We start from the raw sequence: 27,903 nt of genomic DNA, 5'->3' as shown, positions 1-27,903 counted from the left end.
GGTCATCCTCAGCTGAGTGTGCCATCTTCATGGACATTGACCTCCATCTATTGTATGACTGCATTTGTCCATATCAGGCTATCATTTAGCTTGGCTACTCATTAACAGTGCATCTGCAGTGATGAGAATTCCCATGCCCAATATGCTGAAGGTCTCACAAACACTTTTACAGACAAGTACTCCTCAAACATAGTCTGCAAACAACGCAAACAGATTTCCTGTACCACACTCCCAAAGAACCCCCCCCCCACCCCACCCCAAGCAAGAGCCAGGTGTAAAGGAGTGGTCCCCCTACCACCCAGTATCACCCCACACTGGAGCAACCGAGCAATGTCCTTTGAAAGGGCTTCAACTGTTTATCATCATGCCCAGAAGAAATGAGTTACATCCTACCCATGTTCATTCCCATCCCTCATAAAGTGGTATTCCATGTACCACCCACCTTACACATCATCCTGGTCTGTTTAAAACCAGGGTCTAATGTGAAAGCAGCCATGTCATATAACAGTTCTGCTTTTCCGTGACCACCAACCAACCAACTGTCCACAATAATGAATGGCCACCACCAAACTGTAGCCAAGAACAGATTTGACCACCCAGTGGTGCACCATGCTGTGGGGCACAACATGCCAGAGTTCAATGGCTGCTTCACGACCTGTGCCATTTGGATCTCTCCATTCAGCAGCAGCTTTTCTGAATTCATCCAAAAGCTAGCAAATTTGTCATTCTGTTCTGTGCACCTGCCAGCAACTCAGTGCTTCTACTGTTTGGTGAGTGGTCTCCTTTATTCCTAAATAATTTACAAAATATCACCAGATATTTAAGCAAAAAAATACGCAAATACATTGTTTCAGTGGTGTAATGAGGGGTTTGAGTGCCAGGGCAATTAAAAATATTGTACCCCCTCATAAGACGTTAAAAATTCAAGTTATAAAATTACTTTATAGATTTTCTAAACTTGCAATTATAATTATAAAACCAAATTATTTCTCTAAAGTCATTAATCTTTACAATACAAGTATAAGAAAATGGGGAAGCCAAAGGCATTAAATAGTACACATTTCAGTGTATAAATTGCATTTATACACTGGATTTTATTCTTGCAGACTGTTTCATTAAATGGTTGAAATTTACATTTATTTTTCATTCAATTGATATAACTGCAAGATTACTAAATCTTTCCTGGCTCTTAGTCAACCTCTGATTGGTCTATATTAGCTTTAAGTTGAAGAAACTTCTTTCACAAGTAGCATTTGACACAGTGGCTGTTAGAAAAGGTCTTAGTGCCACGAAAATGTTAATTAAACCCTCATGAATATTCCATTTAATTATCTGGCTTAATAATTCTAAAACTGTCCATACAAGAATGTTCTTTTCTGCATGAACTTCTTTAAATAAAGAAATGATGTACTTACTTTCCATGTTAGAGCTCATTTTATTACTTCTCTTCAAATCACATTAATCATGGAATAGAAACACACAGCAACAGAACATACCAGCATGACTTCAAACACTTTGTTACAGAAAATGTTCAAAATGTCCTCCGTTAGCGAGAATACATGCATCCACCCTCTGTCGCATGGAATCTCTGATGCGCTGATGCAGCCCTGGAGAATGGTGTATTGTATCACAGCTGTCCACAATACGAGCACGAAGAGTCTCTACATTTGGTACCGGGGTTGTGTAGACAAGAGCTTTCAAATGCCCCCATAAGTGAAAGTCAAGAGGGTTGAGGTCAGGAGAGCGTGGAGGCCATGGAATTGGTCCGCCTCTACCAATCCGTCGGTCACCGAATCTGTTGTTGAGAAGCATACGAACACTCCGACTGAAATGTGCAGGAGCTCCATCGTGCATGAACCACATGTTGTGTCATACTTGTAAAGGCACATGTTCTAGCAGCACAGGTAGACTATCCCGTATGAAATCATGATAATGTGCTCCATTGAGCATAGGTGGAAGCGTAGGTGATGAAACTAAAATGAGCTCTAACATGGAAATTAAGCTTTTCCAGACACATGTCCACATAACATCTTTTCTTTATTTGTGTGTGAGGAATGTTTCCTGAAAGTTTGGCTGTACCTTTTTGTAACAACCTGTATACCTTTGAACACCACTAATGTGTCCAGTGATGACAGCAGCATTGTCATATCCTTGTCCATAGCAGTACTCCAGTTTTACACCACCTCCTTGCAAGTTGCAAAAAAGTTATTCTGTAATTTCATTAGTTGACTTTCCATGTAGCAGAATGAAATCAATAAACGTTTTCTCTGTTGTGACTTCTGAAACTCCAATATATATTATAATGAATTACTTGAGACTTTTTGTCATTATAAGATGTAATGGGTGAACTGTCAAACATTATAGAGAATACTTAATTTTTCATGATCACCAAATGGTTTGATAAATTCATTTTGGTTTTTTGGAGAAAGATAAAACACAATATAGCATTCTGCTGAACATTATGAAGATGATGAATCATGACTGGATTATATTTGGCAATTAACTTGAACATTTCAAAGAAATTTCCACAGTTATTACTGCCACAAAGATCTTCTGAGTGACCATACAAGGGTAAGGATAGTCTGCCTAAATACAATACACAACCAAGAATTATTGTTATACAGCTTTCCATTTCTCAAATGACTTATGTTGTTCTAATTGAACAGCATCATTGATTGTTTCCCTTTTCTATAGTTGAATTTCAAGCTCTTTACAGTTTTCAGATGTGCCAACGTGATAATTTTTTTTATGCTCTAATACCCTGATGTTAAGCTTTCTCCATGTTCTAAAACCTTGTGGCTGAACAAAAGAGCCAGTTTGGCAAGCTCTTCCTGTTCTGCTTTTCATCCTTTCCTGAATTGGGTACCAGGTTCCTTTTTTAAATACATTATGGGTGAGATAAACTCTGGAAAAAGTTAAATAAATATAAAAAATGAATATAAACAATTAATAAATAAATGCAACTAATAGATAACTAGTGTAAAAATATTTCAATCGGCATAGGGTCACTGCCAAAGGTAAGAAGGCAACTGAGGCTACAACAGGTGATGGCACATATGTACAAGTCATGACAGGAATGATAAATAAATGCAACTAATAGATAACTAGTGTAAAAATATTTCAATCGGCATAGGGGCACTGCCAAAGGTAAGAAGGCAACCGAGGCTACAACAGGTGATGGCACATATGTACAAGTCACGACAGGAATGACAAAAAGAAAAGGAAATGCTAAATTAGTCCCATAGCTAACCAGAAATCACTGTTGCAAGGAATACAGAGTGGGGTACTCATGCTACCACACCTTATTATTTAAATATACATTAGTTATCTTTTCGGTCTACATTACATTACAACAAATCTTTTTGTCTCTTAACAGATACTTCAAATGGCAAATACAAGAAAATGTAGTCCATTATTTGCATAACTAATTAATTATGAACAAAAAAACTTGCTTGGAGTAACTCAGATGCCCCTCTCAGATACGCAAGGGTTAAGACCAACCTCAGTAGGTACTGCTCCCAAAACTGTTTTGAGAACTGCTGTTCCCACAATTTAAAAATACATTTATCAATAAAGAAACTTTCTTATGCACCATTCTATAATATAGAAATGTTATTTACCTGTTGATTGTATCCAAAGGCTACTTTTTCTGATGTCATTTCAGTCCTGATGTAGGCCGCTAAGGAGAACTTTTATTTCTGAGCACGAACACAACAATGGAGTAATGATGCAAGCAAGAGCACTTGTTTTGCGTGGGCACCATGAAAGAAAGTAGGCCACTTCAACCAATCGGAGGTCTCATAACTCACCTGGTTGTGGGCAGGAACCACATCCGCTCCCATGACTGAATTTGCAGAATAATTGTTGGAAAAACGTTAGCATAGGACATCAATTGTGATGTGGCCTGTGTGAAGCCCTGAAGTATCATATTTTGTTCTATGTTAAGAATTGTGTCTTAATTTTTTTTGCAACCCCAAAAAATTTTGCAGCTGAGGCATCTGCATCATTGCCCCTGTCCCCCTCCGATGGTATTACCCTGCACTGTTTATGAGTAAACATTTACCTGATAGTAATATGTAGCCAAAAAAGTGCTTTCTGGTGTAAATCAGTGTTTCATTTTAGCTCTGAGAATAATTATATCCCTCTAACTACAAAAATTTAATCTGAGTCACAGGATCATGTAAAAGTCACTGGGAAATATGCTATCCACCAAAAGATATTGCCATAAGTTTTCTGAGTGGCATACTAATTTTTGGTAAACATTTAGAAACACAGAAGAAATATATTGTTTCTGCATAGAATTTCGTGTTAAAACTTGCTTTTAACAAAAAATATTAAAAACTAGCTTTTCTGCCACAATAGTGCACAGGCAACCTGTATAACACATTCTACATATTCGAGTAGGCAATAATCAGAAGCTGGCAAACAACTTTGACAGTAAGTTCATAAGAAGGTCCTACATATGATAGCACAATATTCTGGACAAATGTTCATGCTACAGAAACTTTTTGATTTATTTTAAACTAAGAAATATATTTCCAGCCACCTATGAAACAGCTAAATCATATGGGTGGGTTTATGTTGAAGGTATTACCTGTTGTTCGTTTTGTGCATAAAATGGACTGGGAGAAGGGAAATCTGTACACTACATGACATACATGACAAGTGTGATATGAATGTGGTCATCAGCTTAGAGCATTATCGTTAGTGAGATAATTGTTTGTCTGATTTCTTCCAATATCAAAGATGTATTCAGTAGCTGCATAATTTAATAATACCTCTGCAAATGTATGTAACTACAAATACAAATATTATTCTTAATGCTTTATGAACAGGACCTGCTGGAGGTGGGGTCAGCAGAGAGGAATTTATTGATGGAATAGCTCAAGATATTCTGAAGAAGATCCCAACACTGTTCAAGATCCAACAGATTCGCCAGAAATTCTATTCTAAGATGACACCTATCATTATTGTACTCATACAGGAGCTGGAGAGATTTAACAATTTGCTGGAGAGCATGAAGAGGACACTGTCATTGTTACGAAAGGTTCCTCATTTTATTTATTAGTTACAGTTGTCATTAAGATTAAAGTTTTTCATTCATAGTTATTATATCAATTATATCACATTGTATTCTGCCTTCTGTTTGTGGTGTGGCTTCTTTGTTTTGAATAGGCACATAATGTTATTTTTGTTTGTTTACTTATCCTACAGATGCAATTTTTGGTGACACTATCAGTAATTTTGTTAACTTTAACTGCACTGTGTCTCGTTGCTGGGTAATTTTTGTCATATTATTTATGTAGCTGTTTCACTACTGACACATATGTAATATTGCTTGGAGATTGCAGAACTCAAAACGTTCTCTTCTGTTCTCACAATTACAATTAGCCAGAGTTGTGCCTTCTAAATTACATTTTGTATTAAATACGTCCTACATAATCATAGGATTTTGCTGGGGAAAAGAACAGAAGTCCAATAGAACAAATTTAAGTATGACGTACATACAGTTTCAGACTTCACCACTATATCACTTCGTACTGATGTCGATGATGGACATGAGTTCTGAATGGAGAAAAAGTTTATTAATATTACAATGTTCACTCTATTGGCTATACTGAGATAATGGTCTGTTCATTGCTACACAACCAATTTGCTCATATTTTTGTTACACAATTTGACATGAGGACACATGTAAAGAACTCTGTAAATGCTTGTTAAATGTCTTATGAGTTACTTCAGTAGAGTCCATAAGTGGATGGCTAATAAACAGGTAGACATGTAAAAATAATAATTATGGTTCATTGTGGTGCACATTTTGAACATATATTAACCAGGTGCTTAAGACATTTTGCTGGCTGATAGAGGTATTCCTCCTTTGTATAGAGGAGGAAGCCTTGTAGCATCATGATGTAAAGCTTCTTGCAGACTAGGCTTTCACATCACTGGATAAAGATAACATGCTAAGGAGATTTATGAACTCCTTGAATTTGTGGATGTGTATATATCCACTTTTCTGTCTGGACGCAAAAACATTCAACATATTGAACATTTTTTCAGATTTAGTCCAAGCCAAGGGTGACATTAAGATTGCAATGTTGCCCTTGTCAATAATCATTATTGCTTTTTTTTGCCTTCTCTCAGTCCCCTAAGTCCTGTAAAATCTTTTTTGAAGATGGTGAACCTCAATATTGGTGTTATGGCATGCATTTTATGGGTTTAATGGTAGAATTCTTTTGTCGTGTCCACACGGAACAAAGGACAATAGTCTCTGAAAATCATTTTAATCTGTTGTAGGTACAACTTTGAAGCGAACTTGGAATTTATCCGTCTGCCCAGGATGTACTTACTAAATGCTTAACAAATGGTCTGACAAAAGAAAACTTGTGCGTTATCCTAAAATGTAACAGATTATGCACACCTTACATAAAAATTTTGTCTGAGAAATTTTGAAACATTATAAAAAAATGGTTCAAATGGCTCTGAGCACTATGGGACTCAACTGCTGAGGTCATTAGTCCCCCAGAACTTAGAACTAGTTAAACCTACCTAACCTAAGGACATCACAAACATCCATGCCCGAGGCAGGATTCGAACCTGCGACCGTAGCGGTCTTGCGGTTCCAGACTGCAGCGCCTTTAACCGCACGGCCACTTCGGCCGGCGAAACATTATATTAACTGAAAATAATACATAGGTTCTGTATTTCCCAGAATAATCTTCATTGTTTATGTTACAATGAAGTCTTCAAAAGAGTTCATTGTGCTAAATGAAAAAATGATTTTCTAGTTACCAGTGTTGCTAGTAATAACTTTCTTCAACTCCCATTTCAGGGCAATTTATTTTATTTATCCTTATTGATATTTACATGCATGAAGTACTTCATTGGTGACCATCTCACATCACTTACATCTGCCCTCCCATTCTCTCTATCTGCCACTTGCAACAAAACTACATGCTACAAGGTCTCATTAAACACACCTACTTTACAAACATCCGACTGGCCATGATGGTACTAAAATAAAGAAAAGTAAATCATATTTTTAGGAACTTTATTTTTGAATCAGGTTTTATTATACTTTTATCCCCCCATGAACCAAGGACATTGCTGAGGTGTGGCTGTGTGGCTCAACAATACAGATAACCATACTGTAGGTGCAACCACTACATAGCGATTTCCATGGAGAGGCCAGAAAAATTTGTGGTTTTTGAAGAGGGCAACACCCTGTTCAGTAGTTGCAAGGGCAGCAATCTGGGTGACTGACTTATGTAGTCATATAGTGAACATGCCCTTACTATGTTGGAAGTGCAAACAGCTGAAATCATGAAAGAAGGTATTACACATGGAAGATTGGGAGAGGCTTGAAGAAACCAGAATGTTTCAGACAGATTTATATGATGGTGAGACAAGATTTTAGAATCATATTTTAAATAGAAAAACATTTCCAGGGGCAGAAGTGGACTCTGACCATTGTTTATTGATCATGAACTGCTGATTAAAACTGAAAAAATTGAGGAGGTGGGACATGGGTAAATTGCCACATGCACATTTCAGGAAAGCTGGTGTTGTTAGGAAGGTTCCAGATAATGCTGGTAGTAAAGCAGTCATTGGATCTAAATAATGCAGGTGGTAAAGCAGTCACTGAAGTGAAGCACACTGTGTTGGGCAGCATGCTCAGAAACTGGTTGGTCCAGCTGTCACAATTTGGCGATGACTGTTCATGTGGACAGACAGCTTGTTAGCTGTCATGCCTGCATAGAAAGCAGCACAATGGTTGCAGCTTAGATTGAAAATCACAAGGCTGCTTTCACAGGTAGCCCTGTCTTTGATGGGATAGGAGATGCCTGTGGCAGAACTGGAGTAGGTAGTAATGGGAGAATGTATGGGACAGGTCTTTCATCTAGGTCTGTTACTGGGATATGGGCCATGAGGCAAGTGATGGGGAGCAGGAGTGGAGAGTAGGGATGGACAAGGATATGTGTGGGAGGGTTGGGGAAGATAGTGGGTAAGATACTTCGCATTTCAGGACATGATGAAAGCTAGTTGAAACCTTGGCAGAGAATGTGATTCAGTAGTCCCAGTCTTGCAAAGCACTGAGTCATGAGAGGAGTTGGAGGTGGTATGTGGCTGGAGAGATAAGGCATGAGAGATCCATTTCTAAACAAGGTTAGGAAAGTAATTTCAGTTTGTAAATCCCTCGGTGAGGCCCTTGGCATATTTGGAGAGGGACTGCTCATCACTACAGATGTGACAACCAAGGGCAGCTACATTGTATTGAAAAGACTTCTTGGTATGGAATCAGTAGCAGCTGTGGAAGTGGAGGTATTGTCAGTGGTTGGTAGGTCTGATGAGTCTGGAAATACTCATGTAGCCATTCTTGGAGTGGAGGTCAACATCAAGGAAGGTAACTTGTTGGGTTGAGGAGGGTCAAGTGAGGTGGATTCCTCTAGATTCTCCCTGAATATGTTGACATATGATGGTGCCATGCTAGTCCCCATTGCTGAAACATGGATTTGTTTGTAGGTGATTCCTTCAAAGGAAAGGTGATTGTGGGTGTGGATGTAGTTGGTCACATTGACCACGAAGGAGGTTGTAGGTTTGGAGTTATCGGGACTGGGAGAGGTAGTGTTCAATTGTGGCAAGGCTATAGACATTGGAGATATTAGTCTAGAGGATGTGACATCGCCAGTGATAATCAAGGTGCCATAGGAACTGTGGAGTGTCGGTGGAGGCAATGGCTGGTGTCTTTTACATGTATGTAGGAGGATAGGTTACTGGTAATAGTCTGCAGGTGTTGGTCTATGACAGCAGGGTAATTTGGCAGCACAGTAACCAGCCACAATGGATCTCTCCTACCAACAGCTGCTTTTCTCAGCTGTGTAGGTAGGAGCTCTCACTAAAACATATTCTTCATTCCTGAAACCCACTGGCCTCAACCTTCATTGGTATCTCTCCTCCACCTAGATATACCCATCGCTGCTCCCACACAAACAATACAAAAGTATTTTATTTTGCCAACACAACTACAGTCTTTTCCCACTCTGCCTCCCCTCCCCCCCCCCCCCCCCCCCCCCCTCCAGACAGCCTTGTGACTCTGCATTTAGCAGACTTAACCTGTTCCAAGGTACCTGCACACTCTCACAGGCAGTGCAACATCTTACTCCATCACTATCCAGTTATGCCTCCTGGTTCCCATCCCATGCCTCCTTCTTACACTCACCATCCTCCCAAATTGGTGTTCATGTAAGGCACAGTTGCCATCTGCAGTTAGTGACCAGAGACAGTGGCCATGGGTGTTTATTTTTTATTTATTTATTTCTTACTCCATCAAACCAAATGTGATAAACTCACAAGGACATAGAGTGTGTCAGTAAACAATCTATACATTGGTAGTGTTGAGGGGAAGGAGGGGAGATTAGTGTTTAACGTCCCGTCGACAACGATGTCATTAGAGACGGAGCGCAAGCTCGGGTGAGAGAAGGATGGGGAAGGAAATCGGCCGTGCCCTTTCAAAGGAACCATCTCGACATTTGCCTCAAGCGATTTAAGGAAATCACGGAAAACCTAAATCAGGATGGCCGGAGACGGGATTGAACCATCGTCCTCCCGAATGCGAGTCCAGTGTGCTAACCACTGCGCCACCTTGCTCGGTTTGGTAGTATTAAAGCAGTCAATCATACAAAAGTAATACTCCATGTTCGCATTACACATATGTGGTAAGAATGACAGATTAGAGCAAACATTAGACACAGAAAGTGAAAAACAAATACAAAACTAGTTAAAATAACTATGAATATTACAGGAGTATGGTATCTACATACCTAAATCATTGCTCATATTTACATTATGGTATATCACAAAGAATTTCTGGTCCTCAGATCTATTAGGTTTTTTCATTGTGGCTAAAAAAAACTCTTCCATACTGTAAAATGCTCTGTGAAAGATGAATGGTTATCAAAAGAGCATTAGAAACTTTTGCACCAGGGAACTGCACACCCTTTTGCATCATAGTCAGGTTTTTAAAAATTATTGTGGAAATTGTTCTTTCTCATAGTATCTTATCCATGGTATTCAATATTTCTTTTTAAAAACTCAGTATCTTTGCTGATGAGACACATAAGAGAAAATAAATACTGGGAAATAACAGTAAGAATTTTTAGTTTCCAGGAAAGGTTTCTACAACTACATATAGAGCCTAGGCCACTCATTATTCTTCCAACATGTTTTTGGACCAAGAATATTTTCTTTGCTGGTGTTTGGTTTCTCCAAGATTTAATACCACATGTCATAAAAGAATGGAAATATCCATAGTACGTTACTTTCATTGTGTCTATATTTCCGCTCTTGGAGAGAATGAGCTGGGCAAAAATTGATGAGCTGAATCTCTTCTGAAGATTTATTATATGATGAGACCAGTTTACTCTAGAGTCAATTGCAACACCTAAAAACTTTGTTGTTTCAACCCTTTCTGTGTTTTCTGTGCCACAGTTCACAGTTAATTCATCCTCAGTATTAAAATTCAATGAGAGTCCACTGATGCTAAAATTCAATGAGAGTCCACTGATGCTAAAACATTTCATTACATCAATAAGAACCCTTGAAAATCTTCACATGTATGAGCATCAATCATAATGTTGGTGTCATCTGCAAAAATGGTAATATAGCACTGTAGCTTTGTACGTTGAGGTAGGTCATTTATAAATATGAGGAACAGTAAAGGACCAAGAATGGATCTTTGGAGCACTCCACATTTAATGGAACCAGGCCACTATAGATCTCATCGGCACTACCTACTACTACTTTCTGTCTTTGAGGTATGATTCTAACTACTTACTTGCTACGCCACTTATTCCTAATGGGTCTGCTTTCTGTAATAGGATTCGGTGGTCCACAGAGCCAAATGTTTTTGACAAGTCACAAAATAATCCTATTGTTGCCATTTTGTCATTAATTGAATCCAGAACTTTATTTGTGAAAGCATAGATTGATTGTTCAGGTGACAAACCCTTTTGCAAACCAAACTGACTTTTGCTACAAATGTTATATTTATCTAGATGTTCCAAAATTCTCATATCTAGAATCTTTGAAAAAGCAGTTAGAAAGAAAACTGGCCTGTAATTTGTGACTTACGTTTTGTCACCTTTCATTGAAAAGGGGTTTTACAACAGCATATTTGAATATGTCAGGCACAGTTCCTTTTTGTAAGAATGCATTGAAAATGAGGCTAAATACACCAATAATAGAAGCACAGCTCTGATTTAGTAGATTATTACAGATGTTATCTACTCTGATGGAATACGTATTCTTGAGAGAGATGATTGTTCTTTTACTTTCAGATGCTGTGATAGGTCTAACATCAGTTTTACCTGTATGTTTGGGTATAGTCTTTTGCATAGGACTCAGAACTTCATTAACAGAGCCCTTGCAGCCTATTTGTTCTGGAACTGACAAGAAGTGGCTATTGAACACAAAGTTTTCTTGTATTCCCATTATACACTCTGAGGGCTGTTACTGAGGACTGTATTTATTATTTTGAATAAAGACTCTTGTTTGCATGTTTCATGATATATTGCAGGTTTTTAAATGTTGAGTACCACAAAAAATATATTTTGTACTATAATATGAACTGTGTAATCTACATTTGCCCTCTATACCATTTTGGTAGCAGTATCCTCATTAAAAAAATATTCCTCTTATTTCAGTGCATATTTACAAGAATAAAAGTACTTTTTTTTTTTTTTTTCTCCCCCCCCCATAAGTTACAATGTTGTTTGTAACATACTTCATGGTAAATCAGCATCTGAAAGTTACAGCTTGCACTTTCTGCAAGCATCAGCAACAATATCTGGCTTGGAAAATCATTTATTTCCTCCTAATCATACCATAACTATTGCATAGTTAGTGCCATATTTTCACGTTATCTCTTCCAGTAAACCTGCTGCTTCTAAGGCGAGGTTTGAAAGTGTATTCACGACATATTATAACTGTCATATTATGGAATGTGTATTGTCTGCATTTATCATGATAAAATCAAAGAAATAAAGTTCAAATCAGTTTCAGGAAATCAGTAAATTTTATCCAAGCTTTTTCTCATGTCTAACACAGATCACTTTTGGGCATTAATGGGTTAGTTTTTAAAGGGAATTTGTAATCATTATAGCATAACAGGTTAGAATTTGCTATGAATGGATGTGTAGGGAGTGCTACTGAGAGACAAGGTTACTTCAAGGACTATGGTTTCCTATGGGTACTGTCCTCTCTATAGGATATTTATGATCTATTGGCATACATCCACTTGACTATGAATGACACATAATTGTTAGATGTAGGGGTTCCCTGTTGATATATTTCCCTTATACACAGTTTGATGTGCAATTACACGCAATCTTGTGGTACTGTAGCAGACGAGATGTGTTGTGAGTTCTGAATTCCTCATCTGTTCCAACTCCCTGAGTGCTCTTCATTCTCTCCAGTGATTGTACCCTCCAGAAACAGTAGTCCAGAGTATCCAGGATGCCCTCCTCCACGTGCAAAGACAGGGGAAGGAAGTGTCGGTCTGCTAGGTGCCAGAGCACATGGGTATTACGGTGAACAAAATGACAGATGTAGCAGGCAAGGAGGCATGTCACCATCATCAGATAATACAGAGTGTCATCCCTCTCCATCGGTGTTGAGGTACAAGATCATGCATTAGTGGGAAAAAGTGTGTCTGGAAGTCACCAAAAATAAGCTGCATCTGGTAGAGTCCACAATGCACCCATGGCATACCTTCCAGCCACACAGGTGGGAAGAGATACTCCTTAATTGTCTTCATGTAGGACACAGGCCTATTCTATGTGGCTTGCTCCAGAAAGATGACACTGCAATGTGTGGTGCTTGTGGGGTACAATTACTAGACTGTATTATTTTCAGACCAGAGGGCGGCAACTCATTTGCCAACAGATTTTCCCTTGATTTTAATTGACAACAAAATGAATGTGGTATGACTTTTAAGGTTTCGTGAATTGTCCAACTTATTCCCCAAAATTTTAGGGAGAAGTTTTAAATGTGTTATCAGGGTAGCTGGCTCATCCCTGTTTTTTGTAGGTGGTCAGCTAGTCACATTTTCCTCTTTAGGTATTCTAGTTCTTCTCTTGTATGTTTTGTGTTTTAATTACAGTTTTAGAACATTTCAGCATTATCTTAAGGGATAGTTTCATTATATGGGTGACCATGAGTGAGTGTAATTTTGTATGTTCCCCCTCATTGTTTGATGACATTTTCAGCTATTTTAATCACATTTGTTCCTACTAATTTTTGTATGGGCACTGATAATCTTACCATTAAGCACCTATCAACTACACACACACACACACACAATTTGTTATCATTTTCTAACAGAAAACATAATTATTATTGGTGGCCGATATGGAGGAATGCATGTCTCAATTGATTGGCTAATTGTTGGCATTGGTGATTTTCAAATAGTTAGTAGGAACTAATTGGATTTAAATTGTCACCAAATCTGCAGCTTCTAGTAGGCCTCATCAAGAACCATCAGTGAACACCAAACCACATAAAAATCCTCTTCAAGATTCAAAACAGGAAGTTCCAGAATGATACTGAACAAGAATACCGATGATTACAACACCAATGACAACATTTATTTAATATCTCGAATAACCAGGGTAATTAATGCATGATTTGCATGTAGAAAAAATGGCATATTTAGTGCCTAAGTAAAGTTCACATCCTTCTACAGTCACCTACAAGACCAGAGTGTTTTTAAAGTTCCATGATTTCAGAATAATTAAGAGGAACCAGAGGGAAAAATACACAGCTTGGTGCCTAACACCATCACCTTTGACACAATAGTTATACTGGCATACACCAACGAATTTTAATATCCATATGATATATCACACTGTGCAGGTGAGAGAGGGACCAGGAAGAGCCCAAGATATTACACCCATCTCTGTAACCAACATGTTCAACATACTATCTTCCACTGAAACTGTATCTGAGACAGTCTCAGGTTGCACCTGATGAAGGTTACGAGCTACGTGACCGAAATATCGTGCAAGTACGACGCTGATATCCGGCAGAACACCCGACACCCAAGATGTCAGTATTTATGTTAGCTTTGCAGCTCTTGTTCTTTTTCTAAAAAAAAAAAAAATACAAACACAGCCACAAAGTCACTTAAATGCAGACTCCTGCAGCCACAGTGAGGCTCACTAGGTGAGATTGTACACATGAATGTGTAAACTTTGCTAGAAAGAGATGTGTTGTGACAGTGCCACGAGATTTAAAAGTGCCGCTACGTCAGTACGCGAACACGGCGATAGAGGCGCTCCGCAGCTCGGCCGAGCGCGGGAGCGCCACCTGGCTATGAACGGCACCGGCTGCATGTCACGGCATGGCAGTTGAGTGCCAGATACGGAGTTGGTAGCATGTAATCCCCTATTGTTTCTACGTTTGTATATCCACGTAATTTATTAGTGATTAAAGGTTATAACAAGATGAAAAGCTCAAAAGCTAGTGTAAATACTGTTTTCTGTTATGTGTATCTATGCACAAAACATCAGTCTGTAACATCAGTCTATTACAGGCGAGTGGTTGCCTTTCCCTTATTTTATGTATTGTTCCATCGAGAAATTTCAATTGCTGTTGTAAACTACCTAATGCAGGTAGTTTAGAAGATCACTCACAATGGAAATATATTGGATCTAATGGCAACAAACAGACCTGACCTCCTTGAGGATGTTGATATTGAAACTGGTATTAGTGACTATAAGGCACATGTAGCAGCATTGATTAACGGAGTTCAAAGGGTAAAAACAAGTAATAATATCTATGAGGAACTTGAAACATTTGGTTCTGGACAGGAGCACGTAGGAGAACTGTGGCTGAAGTTTAAAACAATAGTTGATAATACACACTGGAGAGACGTGCATCTATTAGAATCTTTAATGATGGGAGGGGTCCTCCATGGTATACAGTATCTATGAAGAACCTTCTAAGGAAACAGTGACTCCAGTATAATAAGAGTAGAACAAAGCATAGTGCTATACTCAGAGAAATGTTCAATGAAATGAATTTCTTTGTCAAAAAAGCAATCCCTGAACCCTTCAATGGCTACTGTAGCAGAATATTATTGAAAGGCCTTGAAGCATTACAAAAGTGTTTGATGCCTCACAAATCTCCTCAATGTTCATCATCTTCAATCTCCCTCCTATTATTATTTGACATGGTAAACAGTTATAAAATAGTTTTTCATTCTCTTCATGTTTATTGAAAGTAAACTTGATTTTGATGATCAGCTTGATTGTAATGCATTAGCATCGATTTTGTGACACACTTTGGTAAGCTACACAAACTGTGAGTGGTTTCACAAAATTTTAACAAGTGACAAAGACTGGCGTAGTGGATGCTTGCTTCCATCTGACTATGGCTTTATGTGCTATGCCTCTAAAAAGATGTCATATACACATGACAAAATATTAAAATACCAAGCTATTATACTGTAGATATTAGCACAAAAAGCATGAAAAGTAATATATATGAACATAACATACACTGACAGAAAAAAAATTGAAACACCAAGAAGGAATTGTACAACATAAATGAAAGTTAGTAGGCATGTTTCTACATCTGGAAGATGGTGTCTATGAAAATTTCATGCCAGTTGCATAAGAGTGGCATTTGTAGCACCGCTATGAGGATGCAAATCAGGTTTGCTTTAAATACATGCTGTAATGGTTGTGAACATTAGTTAGCTTTGAGATTGGACATTGTGAGTTCATGTTAGTCAAAGATTCCTTTAAGGCAACAAAGACGCCATTATCGACACCTCACTGAGTTTGAACTAGGTCAGGTAATAAGACTACGAAAAGCTGGGTGTTCCTTCTCGATATTTCAGAAAGACTTGGTAGGAATGTAGTCACTGTATATGACTGGTAGCGGCAGTGGTCACAAAAATGTACAGCAACAAGAAGACCAGGCTCCAGCTGGCCACATGGCACTACCGAGAGGGAAGAACATCATATTCAGCAAATGGCTCTGATGCACCATACTGCATCTGTAGCAGCAGTCTGAGCAAAGATGAATCACAGTGATACAAGAAACTGTCAGAAATCAGTTACTTCAAGGACAGCTCTGAGCCAGACACCCTGTAGTGTGCTCTAATGCGGTTTCGGCGATAGAGAAGCGGTGCAAAATTGGATTGTGAACTTCACACTTCTCTTACAACAGTGACGTACTTGAAACGTTTAGCCGATCCTCTCCTTTGGATATGCAGCTGCAGTGATCTTCATAACTCCTTCTCAGAAGAAATAATGCTGATTAGAGGAACCAAAAAATTACTATGTCTTTCACCTGAAATAACTCAGCACTCTCATACTTTCAGTTCAGCTCAGGTGCATTTTCATTTCCACAAGTTTCATATAAGCATACTAACTCTTGCAAGTCAAGTACACTGATACACATTAGATACAATTAAATATAACAACAATTGCCTGGTTTCAATGACCAAATAATTTATAGATGTCCCTTGCATCTTGCTTTGTTCAGAGCTAAGACATGAAGTAAGATAAAAGTCTATTGTCAGATGTTCGTTTTTCTTTCTTTCCTTTTTTTTTCTCTCCAAAAATCACATTCACTAACACAGCAAAGAACAGCATTTATTTACTCCGTGTCCTCTCACACAGCATCTGTGGCTCTTGCAGCAAACACTTGTTGGCATCGTTCGATTGTCTGTAATTAATGTACCAGCATTTCACATTTGCAATGGCTTATCTTGTGGTCCCCCTCCCCCTATGAACCATGGACCTTGCCACTGGCTGGGAGGCTTGCGTGCCTCAGCGGTACAGGTAGCCATACCATAGGTCCAACCACAATGGAGGGTATCTGTTTAGAAGCCACACAAACAGGTGCTTCCTGAAGAGAAGCAGCAGCCTTTTCAGTAGTTGACTGATCTGGCCTTGTAAGATTAACCAAAACGGCCTCGCTGTGCTGGTACTGTGAACCGCTGAAAGCAAGGGGGAACTACAGCCATGATTTTCCCCTAGAACATGCAACTTTACTGTATGGTTAAATGATGATGGCATCCTCTTGGGTAAAATATACCAGAGGTAAAATAATCCCCCATTCGGATCTCTGGGTGGAGACTACTCAGGATGACGTTGTTATCATGAGAAACAAAACTGGCATTCTATGGATCAGAGTGTGGAATGTCAGGTCTCTTAATCGGGCAGGTAGGTTAGAAAATTTAAAAAGGGAAATGCATAGGTTAAAGTTGGATATAGTGGGAATTAGTGATGTTTGGTGGCTGGAGGAACAAGACTTCTGGTCAGGTGAATGTAGGGTTATAAATACAAAATCAAATAGGGGTAATGCAGGAGTAGGTTTAATAATGAATAAACAAATAGGAGCTACTACAAACAGCATATTGAACGCATCATTGTAGCCAAGATAGACACGAAGCCCACGCCTACTACAGTAGTACAAGTTTATATGCCAACTAGCTCTGCAGATGATGAAGAGATTGAAGAAATGTATGATGAGATAGAAGAAATTATTCAGATAGTGAAGGGAGACGAAAATTTAATAGTCATGGGGGACGGGAATTTGATAGCAGGAAAAGGAAGAGAAGGAAAAGTAGTAGATGAATATGGAATGGGGATAAGGAATGAAAGAGGAAGCCGCCTCGTAGAATTTTGCACAGAGCGCAACTTAATCATAGCTAACACTTGGTTTAAAAATCATGAAAGGAGGTTGTATACATGGAAGAGGCCTGGAGACACTGGAAGGTTTCAGATAGATTATATAATGGAAAGACAGAGATTTAGGAACCAGGTTTTAAACTGCAAGACATTTCCAGGGGCAGATGTAGACTCTGACCACAATCTATTGCTTATGAACTGTAGATTAAAAGTGAAGAAACTGCAGAAAGACAGGAATTTAAGAAGAAGGGACCTGGATAAATTGAAAGAACCAGAGGTTGTAGAGAGTTTCAGAGAGACTATTAAGGAATGATTGACAAGAACGAGGGAAAGAAATGCAGTAGAAGAAGAATAGGTAGCTTTGAGAGATGAAATAGTGAAGGCAGCAGAGGATCAAGTAGGTAAAAAGACAAGGGCTAGTGGAAATCCTTGAGTAACAGAAAATTTACTGGATGGAATTGATGAAAGGAGAAAATATAAAAATACAGTACATGAAGCAGTCAAAAAGGAATACAAACATCTCATAAATGAGATCGACAGGATGTGCAAAATGAATAAGCAGGGATGGATAGAGGACAAATGTAAGGATGTAGAGGCTTATCTCACTAGGGGTAAGATAGATACTGCCTACAGGAAAATTAAAGAGACCTTTGGAGAAAAGAGAACCACTTGTATGAATATCAAGAGCTCAGATGAAAAACCAGTTCTAAGCAAAGAAGGGAAGGCAGAAAAGTGGAACGTATTTATAGAGGTTCTATACAAGGGCAATGTACTTGAGGGCAATATTATGGAGATGGAAGAGGACATAGATGAAGATGAAATGGGAGATATGATACTGCGTGAAGATTTTGACAGACCACTGAAAGACCTAAGCTGAAACAAGGCTCCAGGAGTAGACAACATTACATTAGAATTACTGATAGCGTTGGGAGAGCCAGCCATGACAAAACTCCACCATCTGGTGAGCAAGATGTATCAGATTGGTGAAATACCCTCAGACTTCATGAAGAATATAATAATTCCAATCCCAAAGAAAGCAGGTGTTGACAGGTGTGAATATTACTGCACTATCAGTTTGATAAGGCACAGCTGCAAAATACTAAAACAAATTCTTTACAGATGAATGGACAAACAGGTAGAAGCCATTGCCAGGGAAGATCAGTTTGGATTTTGTAGAAATGTTGGAACGCGTGAGGCAATTCTGACCATGCGACTTATTTTAGAAGATAGGCTAAAAGAAAGGCAAACCTACATTTCTAGCATTTGTAGACTTAGAGAAAGCTTTTGACAATGTTGAAGGGAATACTCTCTTTCAAATTCTGAGGGTGGCAGGGGTCAAATACAGAGAGCAAAAGGCTATTTGCAATTTGTACAGAAATCAGGTGGTAGTTACAAGAATCGAGGGTCGTGAAAGGGAAGCAGTGGTTGGGAAGGGAGTGAGAGAGGGTTGTAGCCTATCCACAATGTTATTCAATCTGTATATTGAGCAAGCAGTAAAGGACACAAAAGAAAAATTTGGAGTAGGAATTAAAATTCATGGAGAAGAAATAAAAACTTTGAGGTTTGCTGATGACATTGTAATTCTGTCAGAGACAGAATGGACAGTGTCTTAAAATCTTGAAAGGAGGATATAAGATGAACATCAACAAAAGCAAAATGAGGAGAATGGAATGTAGTCAAATTAAGTCACGTGATGCTGAGGGAATTAGGAACTCTGTTTTCAGATATTTTTTTACAAAAGAAATTCTGAGAGTTCTTCCCCAGTTCAGTCCTTGCACTGCTCTGAAGATGAGTGAAATAGAAATAAGTATTAGTGGTGCTGAGAACCAGATGAAATCACTAAAACTGAACAGAACCAGGGCCTAATGGAATCCCTATCAGATGCTATACCGGACCTGTGGCTGAGGTAGCCCCTGTCTTAACTATCATATATTGTAGATACCTTGAACAAAAACTATGTCCAGCAGTTAGAAGAAAGCAAAGGTCACACTTGTGTACAAGTAAGGTAGCAAAGGTGACCCACAAATCTATGAACCAACATCTTTGACATCTATATGGTGTAGAATCTTAGAACTTATTCTGTATTAAAATGTAATGAGCTATCTAAAACATAACGACTTTCTGCATGAGTGCTGTTGATGAGTTAACTTGACCTGCTCCACAGCTCTCCAGGCACTGTTGATGAGTTTAAGCACAGCCTCTAGATTTTCCTTCAATGGTATTGCTGATTTAAGTGAACCCTGAGCAATAATGATGAGAATACATGCTCCCCCATTCAGGTATAGTGCACAAAAAATGCCGTGGCTGCTAGATGCACAACCGGCTGGGGAAGCATGGGGAGAGGGGAAGTGATAGGGAGTCACTCAGAGTGCTGTAGGGGAAATGCCTTTCCAAATTGAAGCCTACACTCACATTTTTTGTACATATTAAGCAGGCAAGTCCACAATTGCATGATGACCAATCAAAAAGATTTATCAGCTCTTCTTTGGTTAGTATCTAAAAAGAATTGCACAGAAAATGTAGTGCTTTATTTTTGCCTGATTTGTTAATCATTTCTAACTTTGAGAGAAGTGTGAAGAGTGGGGAATTTTGGGTAAAACCTATGCATTTCTCTTGTTGCCATGTTACAATTTGTTTCTTTTGACAAAACTCAGTGGATTTTACACAGTCTCACCTCACTAACATGTTGCACAGGCGCAATTGTGAGAGAATTCTGAAACTGTGTTTTATTAAGTGACACACTGAGGAAAAGTAACGTCAGCATCTTATGAAAAAGCACATTCTCTGTACGAAATAAATGTGTAATGACTTCACTTATGATGTTCCAAAACACACAGCATTTCTTTCACCAGCTATAAATGGCCATTAAAGATTTCATTCTTTCATTGGAAAAGCCTGTAGTTTGAGGAATAAGACAGTACATAATGAAGTTTTCATAATAGTGTGCTATCATCTGACAAAATCTCATTTTAATATCTCAAACCATTTATGAAATATGAGGAATATTGTGGATATTTCACTCTGGCTTTATTGCTGGCATGGTTCAATTGCAAATGAGTGCAGTACATCAGATCAATTATCTTGAGATTGGTGAGAGATAGAGACCAACCGAGTCTAAAGAAAAATTCAATATGTTAGCTAAATTTCATATGCAGCAACAATTATGTAATATGCACCAGATGCAAAAACATAATGACCCCTATTTTTCATTGCAAACATTTTCAAATTTCATGAAGTGTTTTACATTCTCTTAAATATCCCAACAGTTATGACCATTAACGAAATGATGGGCCCATCATAATGAACCTGACATATAAAGCTACAAGTAAAGCAAAGATGAATTATTTTTAATAAATAAGTTTCTGTAGAATAGTTTCAGGAAGACTGCAGGGTGTGCACGTTGATTCTCATCACTGACCAGCCGAAAGGTAGCAAATGCTTGTCGGCCTTCCCTCTTGAACAAACGAATAAACTCGCCCAGGTCTTTGCATGAAAACTGGTCACTGCACTTCAGCCACAGAATACTGTGTGAGCTATACCTGAGTGCTGTTAATGAGTTTAAGCATACTGTGGAATTTATGACTCATATCTCAGCGGGTTTTTCACAGTTCTGGCCACCAAGATATGTTCAGATACTTGTTGTGATCTGATTCTACTACAGTCTGATTCACTTTATGTCTTACTGTTCACCAGGATTAGCATCATAGTGTTTTTCTCATCATGTTTTCTACAAAGAGACAAAGCATCATGGTTCCACTGAGTAAGAGATCATGGAGATATTCATGAAGAGCAACAGCAAAGATGAATTGTTTGATGTCGATTTAAGTGATAACTCCTTCACAGATTCCAAAAGCAAGGCATCTACACCAGCAGGTGTAAACTACACTCTTACAATTCAACAAGAGATGTAATTGATAGTTTTTATGGATGCAAAGAATCTGACAATGATAGTAACTTTCATAGTGGGTTATCAAAATTGTATCAGAAATTATTGCGCAAAAACCCATCTTTACATATTTGCATATTTATAACAACAGTAAATTTGCAGAGAAACTTTGAAGTCAGAAATTAATTTTTGCACTTATAACAGTGTTTGTCTTTGTGCTGACAAGCCTCAGAGTGACAGTGATATCACAGAAAGCACTCCACAAATATTCAGCACAGCATGAGGCAGGCCCATCAGGTAATGACTACTGTGCATGAATTGGCTTTTCTGTGGAGTGTCGACATGAACTCTGTTGAATGTGTATTAAGCACTAACAGAAAAGAAAATTACCAGGAACAGTTAACCACAAAGAAACTAGGGCATTCCAGACCAGATCCATTGCCTGAGAAAGTGACGAAATTAAATAAGTGTGACTATAAGCAAACATTTAACAAAGAAGTGTATAATAAGTGTAGGTTGTTCTGTGGGTGCAATGTATGAATGCCTGATTTTCAGCCTAGAAGTTAATTTGGTAACTAATACAAGAATTACGGATCTTGTGCTTCTGTCCAAAAAAAAAAAAAAGCACAAAAGGTCCCACTTACACAAAAATATGAAATAGAGAGCAGCAAATGCTTAAACATTATATTGTTCTTGCCATAAACTGAACTTAATTATGTACAAAACAAAATTCCACAAAAACAATTCTTACTTTTTTCAGACAAGTTATGCATATTATTATTATTGTTGTTCTTGTTTTTGTTGTTGTTGACAGTGGATTAAGTTGTATAAATATGTTGATAAGCATAACTGTTACACAGCAGATGCTATTATTTTTGCACTCTCATATTTATCTGAATTTAAAAATTTGTGAACATCAAGAATGTATACCTATGAGCTGCCACTGATATTGTTTATTACATTTGCTAAGATAGAACAGAGTGCTGGAGAATTTAATCAACAGTAAGTCTATATATTTTTGTTCTGAGATTATGTATCCCATGAAGCTTGCTCAATTTGATACGGTTGAGAGCATGTTTATCTCAGGAATAACTAAATTCTCATGAGATCCAGAGAGCACATCAACTGAGGAAGCTGTTCCATAGTGATATCCTTCTGTCTTTCCATTTCCCCTGAATAATGCAACATTCCAAATGAAACCTTAGTATAATAGATAAGTAATAAACCTATGCGTTATCTGTAGATTAACAAACATCATAACTGTGTCTTAAAATTCTATATTGTAATTCTAGGCATTGGCAGGAGAGATAGGCATGGATGCCACATTAGACAATGTGGCATATAGTCTTTTCAATGGCCAGTTACCAAATGTGTGGAGGAAACTCATTCCAGCTACAACGAAGAATCTTGGAGGCTGGATGGATCATTTTGAAAGACGTGTGAAACAATATTTCTACTGGGTACGTGTGAACTTCAATTTATTTAGTAAATTACATTTTCCAAAGATTACGTTCAAGATAAACATTGTGATGTGTAATTGTCAACTGAACAAAATTCACTCTCACATATTTAAAAGATGTATATATTTGTGCTCGTGATTTACAGGTTTGTAATTACTTACTCCTCTTTGGTATTATTTTTTTAATTCACAATACTTGCAAAAATGATTAATTCCGCCTATAGATTAAAACATTATAGCAGGACACCAGCATAGATCAGTAACAGTGATATAGTTGTACCCTGTAAATTACTTAAACAGCCTAGTGCAACACTCCACCTTCAGTTTTAAGAAACTAAATAAGGAATACACTGAATCATGTTTTAGATTACAAATATAACTTCTCCACTACTTTTATTTTTATTTGCGTAATCAAAGACCTTCAATAAGTTGCAGAAGAATGGAACCAGTGAAATTTTATCATTTACCATATAAGTAAAGTCTTTTTGTACTCAAGCCATGCTTTCACAAGGAAAATTACCAAACAAAAGTATTAAAATTTCTTTATACAATTTTGTAACTCTGCATCTCACTTTGGATCAATCAAGTAGTCTGAGAAGCAGCATTGTGGCAGTTAGTGCCCAATCACTTCAGACAGGCTCTTCCACAGAGACTTCCTTGCTCCATCTGCTACTCTTCCTGTTGCAGTACCTGTTTCTTCAATCTTGGTAATTGGTTTTTTAGGTCACAACATATCAGCAAAATTTCTTAGAATACTAATACATAAAGGTTTTTCCTTTACTTTCTACTTATCAATAATTATCCTGTGTGTGCCTACTTCTCCGGTCTTGCCACACCATTTGATACTGTTAAGATTTCTTGCTCCATTCATTAATGGATCACACTTCATGGGTTGCAAAATTATGGAGAACCTTCAGATATGTCAAACAAGGTTAGTTATAATTTATAAATTAGCAGGCAGAGGCAACCACTGCCAGCTATCTCTGTACGGTATACCAACAACAAATTATGCGTGTTCCTAATTTGCTCACACTAATAATTATGGAAATTGCTCTATATACATATACCTCCTGCAAAACCCTGTGTTGCATGGGTCAGAATATGTGGCATGAGAGAAGGCATGGGTACCTTTCAAGATATGAGAGTTTTAGGGAAGTTAAATCGTAATGACTTATGAACTTTAATGCATATGTGAAAATGTTTTTATTGTTTCTATACACTGATGAGCCAAAACATTATGACTGCCTGCTTAATAGCTTGTTTGCCATCTTTGGAATGAAATACACGACTGATTCTGCATACCAGTAATGTGACAATTTGTTGGTTGGTTTGTGAAGGTATGTGTCTATGTCTATGTGTCTATTGTGTATGCACAGGTCATGTAATTCCCGTAGATAATGAATCACTGATCCGTGTGTGCGGTGGTGGTGCCCAATAGTGACCCAGATAGGTTCCATAGGATTTGCAACATGCAAATCTGGTCACCAAGACATCGACGTTGAATTCACAGTAATGCTCCACAAATCACTGTAGCACAGTTCTGGCTCTGTGACATGGACAATTATACTGCTGAAAGATGACTTCACCATCAAGGAAGACATCAAGCACGAAGGGATGCAGGTGGTTGCAGCTGTCAGTGTGTCTTCAATTACTACCACAGGTCCCCTGCATGTGCAAGAAAATATCTCAGTACTGCTCCCACCAGCCTACCTCCATGGCACGCCACACGTTTCAAGTTGCCATTCACCTCGATGATGGCATTTGTGGAGAAGACCATCGACCTAGTGTAACAAAAATGTGATTTGCTCATATTTTCATTGATTGACAGTCAAATCCCAATGATCCTGTGTGTGCTGCAATCATAATTGACAATGTCATTGGGTCAGCTTGTGAAATCATAGGAGTGGTCTGCTGTGGAGCTCAATGTTGAACAACATATGATGAATGGTGTGCTCCAAAACAATTGTGTATGCCGCAGCATTGTGCTCTTTTGGCAGAGTGCCACAGATCACCATCTGTCCTACTTTACAGAGCAAACAAGCCCCAAAATCCCATGTCTGTGAATGGACACCCTACCATTTAGCACATACTCGTAGTTTCATTGTCTTTCTGCCTCTTTCTGTAGATGCTCACAACAGTAGCAGCTGAACATTCAACCACCTTCGTCGTTATCAGGATACTTCTTCACTGGCTCTGTGTAATAATAATCTGCTCTTTGTCAAAGTCACTTATCTCATTGTATTTTGCTAGGGTCATTATCTGTCCATGTCTGCTCTGCTTACATACTTTTGTTACCATGTCATGTGCCTGTAATGCCACTCTTAAAGTTCTGATGACTTAAAGTGTGAGAAAGGGTGTGGTTATACTGAGTTACTTCCCCAAACCACATTCCACTTCCTCTTCAAAGTGGTGGATCACTGTGTCAAGAAATATGTTGAATTTCATATTGACATCATTGACTGTGTACATCTCTGTCCACTTTTCTTTACTTAGGAGGGCATTTAGCTTGTTCAAGTTATCTTGAGTGAAAAACCTTCATAAAGTTTTAGGTGGGACTGGGTTTGAGGTATCTTTGCTAACCTTTAGAATGACAGCTAGGTGGTCGCTGAATCCTGCATTGTATACTTCTAGTGTTGGGTTAAGTTTATTTCTATTTGCAAAAATTTGAGCTAGAGCTGTCTTGGATGTGGGTATTATTCTAGTGGGCTCGTTTACACGGCCATGCGGATTATAAGTTTTTGCAATGTTAATCAGTGTCTCCCCCCCCCCATGAACCATGGACCTTGTCGTTGGTGAGTACGCTTGCGTGCCTCAGCGATACAGATAGCCGTACCATAGGTACAACCACAACGGAGGGGTATCTGTTGAGAGGCCAGACAAACGTGTGGTTCCTGAAGAGGGGCAGCAGCCTTTTCAGTAGTTGCAAGGGCAACAGTCTGGATGATTGACTGATCTGGCCTTGTAACATTAACCAAAACGGGCTTGCTGTGCTGGTACTGCGAACGGCTGAAAGCAAGGGGAAACTACGGCCGAAATTTTTCCCGAGGGCACGCAGCTTTACTGTATGATTAAATGATGATGGCGTCCTCTTGGGTAAAATAATCCGGAGGTAAAATAGTCCCCCATTCGGATCTCCGGGTGGGGACTACTCAAGAGGATGTCGTTATCAGGAGAAAGAAAACTGGCGGTCTACGGATCGGAGCGTGGAATGTCAGGTCCCTTAATCGGGCAGGTAGGTTAGAAAGTTTGAAAAGGGAAATGGATAGGTTAAAGTTAGATATTGTGGGAATTAGTGAAGTTCGGTGGCGGGAGGAACAGGACTTCTGGTCAGGTGACTACAGGGTTATAAACACAAAGTCAAATAGGGGTAATGCAGGAGTAGGTTTAATAATGAATAGGAAAATAGGAACGCGGGTAAGCTACTACAAACAGCTTAGTGAACGCATTATTGTGGCCAAGATAGATACGAAGCCCACACATACTACAGTAGTACAAGTTTATATGCCAACTAGCTCTGCAGATGACGAAGAAATTGAAGAAATGTATGATGAAATAAAAGAAATTATTCAGATAGTGAAGGGAGACGAAAATTTATTAGTCATGGGTGACTGGAATTCGAGTGTAGGAAAAGGGAGAGAAGGAAACGTAGTAGGTGAATATGGATTGGGGCTAAGAAATGAAAGAGGAAGCCGCCTGGTAGAATTTTGCACAGAGCACAACTTAATCATAGCTAACACTTGGTTTAAGAATCATGATAGAAGATTGTATACATGGAAGAACCCTGGAGATACTAAAAGGTATCAGATAGATTATATAACGGTAAGACAGAGATTTAGGAACCAGGTTTTAAATTGTAAGACATTTCCAGGGGCAGATGTGGACTCTGACCACAATCTATTGGTTATGACCTGTAGATTAAAACTGAAGAAACTGCAAAAAGGTGGGAATTTAAGGAGATGGGACCTGGATAAACTGAAAGAACCAGAGGTCGTACAGAGTTTCAGGGAGAGCATAAGGGAACAATTGACAGAAATGGGGGGAAAAAATACAGTAGAAGAAGAATGGGTAGCTTTGAGGGATGAAGTAGTGAAGGCAGCAGAGGATCAAGTAGGTAAAAAGACGAGGGCTAGTAGAAATCCTTGGGTAACAGAAGAAATATTGAATTTAATTGATGAAAGGAGAAAATATAAAAATGCAGTAAATGAAGCAGGCAAAAGGGAATACAAACGTCTCAAAAATGAGATCGACAGGAAGTGCAAAATGGCTAAGCAGGGATGGCTAGAGGACAAATGTAAGGATGTAGAGGCTTATCTCACTAGGGGTAAGATAGATACTGCCTACAGGAAAATCAAAGAGACCTTTGGAGAGAAGAGAACCACTTGTATGAATATCATGAGCTCAGATGGAAACCCAGTTCTAAGCAAAGAAGGGAAAGCAGAAAGGTGGAAGGAGTATATAGAGGGTCTGTACAAGGGTGATGTACTTGAGGACAATATTATGGAAACGGAAGAGGATGTAGATCAAGATGAAATGGGAGATACGATACTGCGTGAAGAGTTTGACAGAGCACTGAAAGACCTGAGTCGAAACAAGGCCCCCGGAGTAAACAACATTCCATTGGAACTACTGACGGCCTTGGGAGAGCCACTCCTGACAAAACTCTACCATCTGGTGAGCAAGATGTATGAGACAGGCGAAATACCCTCAGACTTCAAGAAGAATATAATAATTCCAATCCCAAAGAAAGCAGGTGTTGACAGATGTGACAATTACCGAACAATCAGTTTAATAAGCCACAGCTGCAAAATACTAACACGAATTCTTTACAGACGAATGGAAAAACTAGTAGAAGCCGA

At 38.6% G+C, this 27,903-nt stretch overlaps 1 protein-coding gene across 1 annotated transcript in view; it reads left to right on the top strand.

The window, feature by feature from the left end:
- LOC126263364 (dynein axonemal heavy chain 10) overlaps nt 1-27,903 on the top strand; it is a 1,742,213-nt gene that overhangs the window by 1,653,706 nt on the left and 60,604 nt on the right. The window contains exons 76-77 of the mRNA XM_049960456.1: nt 4,836-5,047; nt 22,881-23,048. Coding sequence (XP_049816413.1) covers nt 4,836-5,047; nt 22,881-23,048 — 380 coding nt within the window. The remainder of the gene's footprint in view (nt 1-4,835; nt 5,048-22,880; nt 23,049-27,903) is intronic.

The sequence above is a fragment of the Schistocerca nitens genome, chromosome 6 (genome assembly GCF_023898315.1).
Source record: "Schistocerca nitens isolate TAMUIC-IGC-003100 chromosome 6, iqSchNite1.1, whole genome shotgun sequence".
NCBI lineage: Eukaryota > Metazoa > Arthropoda > Insecta > Orthoptera > Acrididae > Schistocerca > Schistocerca nitens.
This window is presented reverse-complemented; position numbering and strand designations above follow the sequence as displayed.